Raw genomic sequence first — 12,780 nt, forward strand, 5'->3', positions numbered from 1 at the left:
ATTGTCATAAAATTTATATAAGAACATAACATTAAAAAAATATGTATAAATTACTGATAGTAAATGAGTTAAGAAAATGAATTTTGTCTTCTGTGTAAACAAATTTCTTTCATTATGGTTAATTATTGTCATTTAAAGTCATAGGTTAACTATATAGTTAGCAGTTTGAAATATTTTTGTATAACACTATAATTATACATTAGTTTGCAAACATTTCAACCAAGAGGTAGTGATCAAAAGAGTGCAAGACAACACGAGCCCAACCATGGTTGGGACTGAAGTCTAAAATGTTTGTGTTTTCTGGCATATGTAAAATGTACTTCTGTTCTGATTTTCAAGAGTACTAGATTTTTGGAAAAGACTTGAAGATTTTTCAAAACAGAGAGATAATAGAAAACAATCACAATTTAGAAGAAATATCAGAAAATTAGAAAAAAAAAGAAGAAAATATCAGAAAACTCAAAATCAGACACAGAACGAAATATCGGAGGGCTTCTGGGGGAAGTCTATGAAGCTCACGGTCTTATAATATTTAATGAAAATAAAGCATAGATTAAATCTTACCACAAAATCGAAGATGCGTGGCATCCCTGCATCCAACTTGAATCCCGTATTGATCTATATCGTAGAGGCATTGGTAGTTGGTACTCACGCAGGCACCGTTATTACAAGGTATTCCTCTTTCTAAACAATCTGTATCATTGGTATCACTTTGGACATCTATAAAAAGACATTTGTTGTTACTTACACAACCATGATTTATTTATAATGTATTTTCAAGTTTAATATTGTGTTTAATGAATTATTGACAGAACAGATTTGTGATGCATTATTGCATTCCACCATATTCTAGGTTTACATTTACATAGAATAGAATTTACATAGAATACATTTTCAAACACTTGCATTTTGACAGCTTCCTAAACTGGTGAATATGAATTATTAGAGAAATATTAGCAATTAGAGAAATATACTCGTTGCTTTAACAATTAACATAAAGCATCATAAAATCTTTTTCTTGTTTATGAGATACCTTTAACCCAAAATGTATTTATTTTTGTGAATCACATGGTGAAAATATGGATGACTCTCAACACACATATCTAATTAAGTTGACCTGACAGTGAGACGACACTCTTGCATGTATGATGATGAAAATTTAAAAAAATAAATAAATATAACTAGAAATTATAATTTTAAAATAGTTATACGTGTGTATAAGTATTGTACTCGGCAGGATTCTGCCAGTATTTATAGAACGACAATGATCATGCTAACAGTCCTTCCTCTGTCTTAAGGTAAAGTGTTTGTTTAGCTCTTTTCATGCAAATTCTGTGTTGGGTTGTATGACAATGTATTCATTTTGTTTGAATAAAACGTTACACAACAAATATGAAATAGTTTCAACTCACCACAGATTCCTTCCTCTTCATCCTCATAATTTCTGCCTCCACAATCTTTTGCGCCGTCACATACGGCATGCATAGGAATACAGCTGCCGTCATGACACTGGAAGAACCCAGGCGCACAGTTGACTGAAAAAATAAAATTGCTTTACTTTGGTCGGTTTAAAAGGAGGAAACAAACTAGAATATGCCTAACAATGTTTCTTTTCATTAAATAGGCCTAATGCAATATTGTAGCCCTAATTATGAAATGTAACAAAATTATCAATGGATACAACTAAATACAATTTCATAGAAAATGACATACGACACCAGCATTTCAAATACTGGTAATAAATTGTTAAATTAGTATTAATTGAGTTACATACAGACAAAATAAATTTTACAAAATGGCGAAATAATCAACAATCTGGTGAATGGTCTACGCTCCTAACAAGGTTATAAATGAATTAGGCTTAAACTATACTAATTAAGTTTTATTTAGTGAAAACTATTATCAAATTGACATGATCTTCATAAATTGTATTTGTTTATTTCTTACGACAATCTGATTCATCTTCTCCTTCAGCGCAATCATTAACACCATTGCAAACAACAGTTTCGTTAACACATTTTCCATTTTCACATCGGAATTCACTGTTGGAACATCTGACATATCCTGTAGGAAGAATACAATTTTATTATTTATAGCAGGATTAAAAGCTGAAATAATTATCAGTGAACCTTTCCAGTAAACCCAGCACTTTGGATATTGTGCTGACTGTTTAAACGTACATAAACACGTATGTTTTGGGACATCACGTGCGTTTGTCAGACAAGCACGTATTCCTGCCAGTGGCGTAACGAAAGGGCAATGATGATTTAAGTTGATTACCCTTGGATACGGGAACAGGCAGTTTAAACTACGAATTGGTTTACTGGCCCAACAACTCAAAAGGTGAACATGCTGTATAAAATCTTACCACATCCTATTTCATCACCACCATTTCTCACATCGTTTCTTCCATCACAGACGAGAGACAATGAAATGCAATTAGGTCCTATTCTTGTATATCCTTCTGGGCAGACTTCAACTGTTAAAATTAACAAATATAAAATTATTGTTTTCAACATGCAACATGAATTGAAATTGTTGTTTCCTGTGTTTTCATTTATATTTAAAATATACAATAATAATAACTATCTATTGTATGTTGTAAATACAATCATACAAGTATTCATATTTGGTTTCTGAAGTGCATTCCCACTGAACATTAGGCCTTGTTATTGTTGCTACTCTTTATCGTTGCACAGTGTTGGTGCCAGGATTTGCCCAATGTGGCGGGGATGGGGGGGGGCATTAAATCCGTCGGAAGTGTTCCATGGAGAGAAGCCCCCCAAAAAATTGACAATTTAGGGGTTTCAGAGGCTTATCTAATCCATTTTGGATTCTACTAATATGTAGAAAATACATACATTTGTTTTCTCCCCGACGATTCTTGGTTTTTCTCCCCGACGGGGGGGGGGGGACACTTCCCGACTGCTGTGCCACCCTTGTTGTTGCATGTCAGCACTCCAACTGCAACACTAGGAGAGTGTGGTAGCAATAGAATTGAACCAGAAACCAAAAGTTCTGAAGGGATCTCTATGGTTCATTTTACACACAGAGTCTACCATAAGTTTGGAAAAATAAATTATTCTTCTCTCGTTCATATAACATATATCGTAATTGAATAAATTATCTGCTTAACATATAGTGTAGATGGAGTGATTTACATTAATGGACTGTTCCGCTAAACCTTGCCCCTTGGAGACTGTTGCTAAAGTCCCACATTCCAACAGTGTAAATGTACGTAAGCGTGAGACATGCGCTTATTACTGGCAAATGATCTGATTGGTTGGTTGTTAAGTTTTCTTTTTAACGGTTCACAACGTATAATTAACTTACAGTTACATTCTGCTTCATCGCTGCCATCGAAGCAATCAATTATTCCATCGCAAACGAATGCTGCTGCAATACAATCAAGGAATGAACATTGAAACTGATGATCACTTTTACATGGTGAATCGTCAATGACTGTCGGAACCTTCAAAACCACACTGTCCATATTTTCTGTAAACAATAAATGTATAAAAAGTAGGTTTATTAGAATTTAATGATAATATGAAATGTAATGAAAACATATAGCACCACTATCCGTTAAATAAATAACACTCACCATACTGCTTGCAAAAATGATGATCATTGTAATTTTACTTGTAGCTTTCGTTATCACATAACTGGCCAGGCACTGCGTCGGCCGACAAATCTTGACAATGAGCCGCCGTTTGTTGATTCTCAGATTAGCAATCTGAGCGGATCGCCATTAAAAAAAACCCCACTTTATGCTCTTCGTCGCGTTGCATTTTCAATAAAATCGCGTCGGCCAACGCGACCGTCGGTGCTGTCTGTGCCCGGCTTAAAATATTCATTAGCCAATTGGTAGAGTAATGTTGTCATTAGACCTAGCATTATCATAATTAATTTGATACTAACCATATCCTGGTAAAGGTGTCTCGCATACGTAATATCTGGTAATTTCAAAAGAACACGCCACAACAAGCCATTGATCTGTCTCCGCGACCGATGCCATCCCGATTGTTGTGCAAGATTCAATGTTGCTTATCTCAGGTTGCCGATACTCCACCTCATCTTGCAAGTACCTGTTTTATGACGATAAGGTTATTTAGTATAAATCAAAAACTATGCTGATTCACATTGCTTCTGATATATGTGATATATGTTATGCTGAAAAATAATTAATATCCTACATGTTTTTGTCATGGAATTTTCCATTTCCAAGGTTTAAATGTCAGTTTGCCAATACATATATACAGTATATATACTTTCTCTTATACACATCTAGATGTGTATAAGAGACAGTTGCTACTCTTTATCGTAATAATAAAAATAATAATGATAATTTTAAGCTTATCTCCCTTCAACGTTGATAAAGATAGCAAGAGCTATCGAAATATCCGTTTGATTTTGTTATGGTTTAATAAATTTGTGTTCCGCAAGTCAACTTTCAATGATTGTACACCGTTTTTTTCATTATTTTTTCATTTTATATATACATATATATATATATATATACACATATAATATTATATATATATATAATATATAGAAAGACAGCATTAAAAAACAGCTATGAGTTGTAAACATATTTGAAGCAATATAATTTATTAATTCACAAATATTTCAAACACTCCTGTGTTCTTCCTCAGTATATTGAGGGTGCATCTTCAGACATCTGATCGTTCCCAAGTGCACCATATTAGTGCTATTGGTAGGTACTGTACCTACTGGAACACACTTAGAATGATAAAGAACTCTTGAGATATGAGACTGATTTGACATTGGCTTATAATAATTAAATGTTTCCTTACGTAGATGATTGATACCAATCCATATAGCTAGCTGGTCGCCCGTCATTCCATCTGAAAAGTTGACTGCCAAAGTTTTCTCTCATCAAACCTTTCAAAAAAGATAATATTTTTAAAGAACGTGTTTTCTATATGGGTATTTGAACAAAGGACCGCGAATAACCATTTTGATGCGGCTCTACAAAAGCTGTGAGGCTAAACTGGTAAACCATCTTGGATTGCATTAAACATTAATCAAAATAATTTCATAAAAAAGTACCATTCACCTCATAGCTTGCAGCCTGTATAAAAACTCAATAAAAATAAACACAACAATCAAAAATAAAATGAAATTGAAGACATACATCAAAGACGATGGTCAATCGGGCCTGATACTTTTTCTTAAGGTACTACTGTATATGCAGTAATACCAAATACATTGATAAATCTCACCATGATTAAAGTACGTCCATCATATTATGAAACCTATAAGCCAGATATTTGTTTCAGGCCCGTATCGCGGGGGTAAGATGTGACGAGTGCATAACCATCACTCCAAATCGAAAAGGTCCAAAATTTGTTATTTTCTGTAAACTTAATAGACTTAGGGAATCTCAGATCTTTACATTTTAACAAGTGGTTGATTGGAACCTCTACAGGGGTTCTAGGCGATCCTACCACCACCATACAAAACTCGGTCCATTTTTTGCACACCATGCGTCTTAACTATGACAATCCTCACTACGTGTAGATTTTTGATTAATAGTCTACTGTATGTCTTTTAGGCTCGACTGTGGTCTTATAGACTCGCAGTCTTTTGGTCATTAGATAGCAGTAGAACTGAAGTTCACCTTCAGTAATGTAACTATAGCCAGTCAGATATTCACAAGGTACACCCTCTATAGTGCCATAATAATAATAATAATAATAATAATAATAATAATATGTCGTTCTTATATAGCGCTTAATGCCTTAACAAAGCCTCTAAGCGCTTCGCATTGGATCAAACACTATGGAACACATTGAACACCAAATTAAATTTTTACATTAAATTATATTATTATTCCATAATATTGCGGCTAGTAATCAGCGCAGTTGTGTTGGAACCTACCAGGCACCCACTTATACTCCTGGGTGGAGAGAGGCAACCGTAGATAAAGTGCCTTGCCTAAGGACACAGGTGATTTTCACAGCTAGAGTTTCAAGCCCCCGACCTCGAGGTTGGGAGTCCAAGCCACAACGGATGCGCCAACCGCTTCTACAAGCGGGATTATTTCCAGCAAGCTGGCTCTCGAGTGATAATTTCAAGCTTATCTCCCTTCAACTTACCAATGTACACATATTGCCCAATAACGTCCGGCTTAGTGATGAGTATTGAGTGTATATACTGCATTTCATCATACGTACTTATACTGGCAAGCGTTCCGCCTATGGCAACGCAATTCGAATGCGCAGTATTCCAATCAATCATCTTATCGGCAGTCTGAAATGCGTAGCACTGAGCATTGTACTTCTTCCACCCTGAAGGACACGAACCTATAAAACACCAAAGACCCAACATTAAATATAATAATTACATACGTTTAAATAGATACATCATGGTGTGCCTACCTGTGTGTGATGGATGTTTAGTCATTTTTGTGCAAAACCAATTTTACATTGAATGTAATATATAATACCGTATGTAGGCCATATATAAAAAATGATTGAGCCTGATATCAACAAAAGTAACTATAAAGTAAAGAGGAATTTGTAAGTAGAAAAAAACGCCCAAACTGGGATTCAGTTATATACGGTACAGTTATTTTCACACTTTCTGTAACTTAACAGAAATCAATGTGGTGCACTTTCTGTAATAATTACCTCTAGCCCTATCTCACATGTCATCGTTTGTAATTATACTTGCATGAATTCTCACTTTTATTTCCCAATAATACTCACTTACTCGCCAATGAGGATGGACTAGTGTTGTCCGAAAACTCTGGTTTACTCAAGTTTACATTTTAGCTGTTGCTTTTCAAATTTGTATTTCTACTGAAATCCAGCCATTGTGTTCATGCAAAGCATTGTTGCTTTCCAGTATTTTGGCTATCCATTTATATTTATATTCATTATAAAAAAATTGATTTGTTTATTTTCTACCTGTTATGTTCTTGTTAATCAACTCGGGTTCAAATGTTTGTTCTGTGTAACGTGCTAGAAACCCGGTTCCCTCATCTTTTGCGTTGCTGTCAAATAAAACGCGTAAATAGTTTGATGGAGCAAATATCACATTGTCTGGAAGTGGTTTACATATTTGTGGCATCACGGCGTCGTCATTGACGTCAGCATTGCTTTCACGAATGGAAAATCTGAGAAAGTCTTCTTTGCATTCGTTTCCCGAACGGAGATCAATGTCAAGAATTTCAAATTTTATGTAGGATCCAAGGCGTACGTTTATTTCCCACTCATTTACACAACTTGGTTCATAGGAGTATGGGTAGTTAATCGATGCAATCATTGCGCTTGTCGAATTACAGTCATTATTTCTTGAACATTGCTGTACACCAAAATCACATCCTGGGATATCTGTAAAATATAATTATTGGATTATTTAGTCTCATATATTGATGGCCTAGAAAACTTGATTTTCCTCTACAGCTTGTGGATCTTCCGCTAAGCCCCACACACTGGACGTTTTTGCTAAGGTCCTACGCGACGACAAGTATTAAAACATATGCATACACGTGCGTCTGTGGGACAGCACGTGTGTTTGTGATACACGTGCGTATTCATGGTACTGTTCTGATTGGTCAGTTTGATTGAAACTCCAGAAAGGTCTGTTAGACCGTAAATTATGAGTAAACTGCTAACTTAATATTAGGAGCATAGAGGGTTTGGGCAATATACAGTACTCTATATAAAATAACATGATTATTGCATCATCTGTACCAGAATAAATACATTTTGAGACGATGGTAGGCATTTTACATTGAATCCCGTAGGGTCATCTGCGCATGTCAATTTTTTGTTTTTATAATTCAAAGAAGGCTTTAATCCAAATCTAAAGTTCTTTAGAAAGCAGAGGCACGTCACAGAAAATCCAACCTGTCGTGGGTTACAATTTAGGCAACCAATCGACAGCTCCTTAATGAATCAATGATCCAAAATTACTAGACACCACCATTTACTAGAAATGATTTTGAAGAAAGCGATTGATATGCCCCCTGTTACTTACCAACAGTTCTGTAAGTAGCCTCAAACCCTCTACTCTCTCCTCCAGATCCGGTTTTGACTACAATTACAACTGCATATGTGGCGGACCTTACAGTTGGCATTATAGTTCCACATCTTCTCCCAGTTAAAGTTGCTCGGCCATACACAGTGTCCAGCACCTCCAATGAATCTTTGCATGATCCATCACCATTCGAGGCAATGCCAAAATTTTGAAACTCAATTTCAATGTATTTGCCTTTTTCAACCTGAATGACGAAGTCACAGTTGGCAAAATCTCTGACTGGTTCGGGATAGTTGAGTGTTGATAAGCGTCCACTCCGGGCTGTGTAAACAGATTCAACACCACATCCATAATCACATGGTTCTTGGTTGCAGTCTAAAAAGTCCATAAGATATAATGATGAATATTTAAGATGTATATAGGTGACTTGAGATTAATATTCAGTAGCAGATCCATGAATTCGAAATAGTGGGGGTCCAGGGGGGGTCTTTCACAGATAAAGTGTCCATCCACCTCTGCCCTACCATGTTTAGTGCTAAGGTAAGAAAAATTATAATTATGACACCTTCAGATGACCTGAAATGGCAATCTCAAGACTTAAATTTGAGTATAATTTTCTTTTTTTAATGTCTTTCATAGTTTTGAAAAAAGGGGAGGGGCGGACTGGCTGCCCCTCCCCTACTTGAATCGGCCACTGAATATTTATAGGCAAGTATTGTCAAGTATTGAGGGAGCCCTTGGAAGATAAAATCCAAAGGAGCCACTATTTTCTGAAAAATTGTCAAAAGGCAATTATTGAAGAAAATAATAGCTTCTAAAGATTATAAATTCAAACAACACCCTCAATAAATACCTGTCTCTTATACACATCTAGATGTGTATAAGAGACAGAATAAACACAGCAATCAAAAATAAAATGGAATTGAAGACATACATCAAAGACGATGCTCAATCGGGCCTTGCAAAAATCATTCCATTAAAACATAGTAAATATAATAATTGTAATGACAATTGATGACGATGACGATGATAATGGCGACGATGAAAATAATGTTGACAAAATCATTAAACTTTCGTACACCATATATAAGAATATGGTCTTTGAGTCAGGTTAATTGTCTCGACGTTTCAGTTCTCCTGATGATGGTCAAGGTGTACAAACAGTTTAATTATTCAGTCATTCCATTTATGCAAACCAGTTATGCAAACCGCCAATAAATATTTTAATGACGACGACGATGATGATGATGATTATGATGCCAATGACGATGATGGCGATGGCGACGATGGTGTTGATGATGGTGACAAATATAATAATTACAATGACAACAACAATAAATGCTCATACTAAATTGCATAATTTTTATAAATCGACAATTTGTCATCAATAGTGAGATGACACTAAGTTTCAATTTGCTTACATTTTAATATACATGTGTTAGCATATTGTAATGAGATAGCTGTTTAAATAACATAAATAAATAAACAAATAATTGTTTTCGTCCACATCCAAATATTTGAAATTAGAAATTGTGGCTGGGTCGCTGGGGACCCCTTAATTTTTAGTTGGTGATAGTAAGAAAAAGAAGGTGGTGCTATACATTGTTGTAGGGTGGCAGAATGGAGAAGGGAACAGTTTTTGGAGAAATATGAATCAACTAGTAGAATACTGGAATCGGATGACAATTTCTCTAAAAAACAATCAGCTAATTTAAGTGCGGCGTTTCCAAATTGTTAATTTTGTAGGTGCGGTTAATTTACATAGAAGAAATGTGAGTGAAACGGTGAAAATGTGTTCATCTGCAATCGACAGACAACGTTGCTAAAAGACTGCCGAGGAAAAGGTAAGATTTGATTACACCCAAAGTGTATTTAAAGTTTTGTATTTAAAAAAAATAAAAAAGGTTGTATCATGTTCAGTGTTGCATAAATAAAAACAACCTTAAAATAACATCGCAAAGATAGGATTATAAAATTAGTGAACAATTTAAATAAAATGTTTCATGCTGTTAGTCAAGGCTTTAAAAAAATTGTAATGTGAAAAAATTAATAATAAATATTAATTTTACCTATTTTTGTTATTTTCTTCTTTCTATTTCTCGTTCTAATACAATCTAAAAAGGCCATCAAATACTGATCATTAGGTGAGAAACAGCTCCTCCTCGACTTTTTTTGTAACCCAGAGTGTAGATGAGCAACAGAGAAGTACACCCATTGGATCCGCCCCTGAATACCAATTAGTTAAAACCACCTCCTATCACCTTATTCTCCCAGTTAGACCCCAAACGTTTTTCGCTTCACCCCACCATCAACCCCTGGGCTGTGTCAATACTCTAAATATCTGTCCACATTATCACATTTTAAACTGTTGGATGTCCATATGCTATATATAGTCATGATGTGCCTATATATGGTCATGGTAAATCACATCATGACCATATTTAGGCATGTCACATGTTCTGTCAAATAAAATTTGATAGTCTGGACAGAGCTTTAGAGATGCCGTTAAAAGAAATTATCATATGAATATTATAGTGTGGACTAATGAATAGAATAAGTGCGAAGTATGAAGAAAGTGAGTTACGGACAAGAAAGGCGATTTTACTACTGGTAAATTTTAACAACGGCAAGAATGTTTAATAAACAAACTAGAAATTAAGCTGGTATATTAACACATAAGGCGAATATGTACTTATATAACAGTGAACAATTCAATTTCAATGCTCACAAAAATTAAAGTGATGCTTTAATTTCTTTTGACGCATTAAAAAGTTTAGATGGGCAGATTATAAAGATATAAGATATATCTATAAATATATAAAGATATAAAGATATAAAGATATGTCTATAAAGTCTATAAATATACTGTATATACATATACTTATATATATATATATAAATCTATATATATATATATATATATATATATATATTTATAATTAAAAATTAAAACGGAACAGTAGGGAAAATCCGATCAGAATGACTAAGCATCCACTGGAAGGAATCCCAATATCTGCAGACGGATCCGTTTCGGCCTTCCAGGCCTCATCAGTGCAGCTAGTGTATATACCCAAACAAAACGTTCGACCAGCTTAGGTAGGGCCCGAACTAGTCCCACGACCACTAATGATTACAGAGCCAAACCAAGGCAATATATATACACAGCCCAGGTGTGAATGCAAATAGTGGAATACAAGCTATATATTTATATATATAAACAAACAAACAAACAAACAAACAAACAAACGACGCATTAAACAGTTTAGATGGGCAGATTATACTCACAAACAAAGAGTGACATCACAGACCTTAAATGGGTGATATTAGGGGATATATGCTTATTCATGGACAGCATGAAGTAAACCGTCAATATATAAAAGCTTTACAGTAAATAAAAGCAAGTTTACGTTGTAAAAGGTGTGTTTGGAATTTACACACATAGCTCCAATCTTGTCCCACTTATTTTTAAAGCTAGACATATTTAGGCATATAAGATGCTTTGGAGCCACTTGTGTTTTCATTACAGGTTTTATTTTAGACATGCCATCAAATTGGGTGAAGATTGTGTCAAACTTTGTGTTTAAAATCTAATTGGTTTTTTTTTTACAATGAAGCATACTTGTTGGGAAATCATTCAATTAAACCAAGGCCTAAAAGTATTAAACTTATTCTGGCAGAGAACGGTAGTGAATAACTAAAATTGTCAAATGATAATGTTACTGATAGTAATGATAGTGATTATGATAATGATAATACAAATGATATTATATTCATGATAATAATAACAATGAAAAATATTAATAAATAGGGCCTATTAATATTTCCTGTTATTTTTTTCTTCCAAATCAGAAGATTAGTGGAGTGTTATTCGTAAAATCTTTGAATTTTTATGTGTGTCCCCTAAAAATACTACTTAAATATTATATACTTTATATTATTGATATTTGATAAACTATATGCACATAAAGATATATTATATTATATTATATATAGGAATATTATACACATTTATATATATACAAATAAATATATATATATATATACTTATATACATTTATATATTATATATAAATCTATATTATATATTTATATATAATAAATAAAGATATGTCTATAAATATATATATATACATATACTTATATAGATTTATATATATACTGTATATAAATCTATATATATATTCTATATAAATAAATAAACAAACAAACAAATACATAAATACTAATTAATATTAGTTTACCTTGTTCCGAATAGAACACTTCAAATCCAATGCTGAGAGGAACATTACTGGTCAACTCCCCGATGCCAAGTATCAAACTAATTTTGTTAGATCGACTTAGAAGTGTTAGTTCTTCAAAACTATCGCAGATCTCTGCTAAGACATTATTGTCACGATTAATGTCATTAATAGTCAAGCTGTCTACACATATTGCCGGGCCTTCGGTATTCAGTGGTTTTCGAAGAACGATCTTACGAAAAAACATTCTGAAAATGAATTTAACATGCACATTCATATCAATTTGCATGCATAATATAATAGGAAATAATATATATTATTGGAGTGCAGTTGAATAGCTCAGCGGTTAAGATGCTTGCCTTCTGATCCCAGGATCTGGGTTTAATTCCTGTCATACAGAATTTTTCTCACGACTAAAACAACTCCACCTACCGTAAGCCTCATGAAGATTCTTAGTTTATAAAGCATCATTCTCATCCTGTAAGTGGTGAGTGTAGACCTACTTGCTGTTGGATGTGAGGGAAATTATATA

General features: G+C 33.9%; 1 protein-coding gene across 1 annotated transcript in view; it reads right to left on the reverse strand.

Annotated features, from left to right (window-relative positions):
* Positions 1–12,780, reverse strand: part of LOC117120284 — a 53,833-nt gene that overhangs the window by 6,266 nt on the left and 34,787 nt on the right. The window contains exons 21-32 of the mRNA XM_033265297.1: positions 12,252–12,555; positions 10,080–10,124; positions 8,011–8,385; positions 6,936–7,361; positions 6,123–6,329; positions 4,818–4,905; positions 3,922–4,088; positions 3,334–3,498; positions 2,369–2,479; positions 1,948–2,064; positions 1,413–1,535; positions 565–720 (exon numbers count right to left, since the gene is read on the reverse strand). Coding sequence (XP_033121188.1) covers positions 565–720; positions 1,413–1,535; positions 1,948–2,064; positions 2,369–2,479; positions 3,334–3,498; positions 3,922–4,088; positions 4,818–4,905; positions 6,123–6,329; positions 6,936–7,361; positions 8,011–8,385; positions 10,080–10,124; positions 12,252–12,555 — 2,284 coding nt within the window. The remainder of the gene's footprint in view (positions 1–564; positions 721–1,412; positions 1,536–1,947; positions 2,065–2,368; positions 2,480–3,333; positions 3,499–3,921; positions 4,089–4,817; positions 4,906–6,122; positions 6,330–6,935; positions 7,362–8,010; positions 8,386–10,079; positions 10,125–12,251; positions 12,556–12,780) is intronic.

Source organism: Anneissia japonica, unplaced genomic scaffold, assembly GCF_011630105.1.
Source record: "Anneissia japonica isolate Jap-2015-1 unplaced genomic scaffold, ASM1163010v1 scaffold250_len512249_cov173, whole genome shotgun sequence".
NCBI lineage: Eukaryota > Metazoa > Echinodermata > Crinoidea > Comatulida > Comatulidae > Anneissia > Anneissia japonica.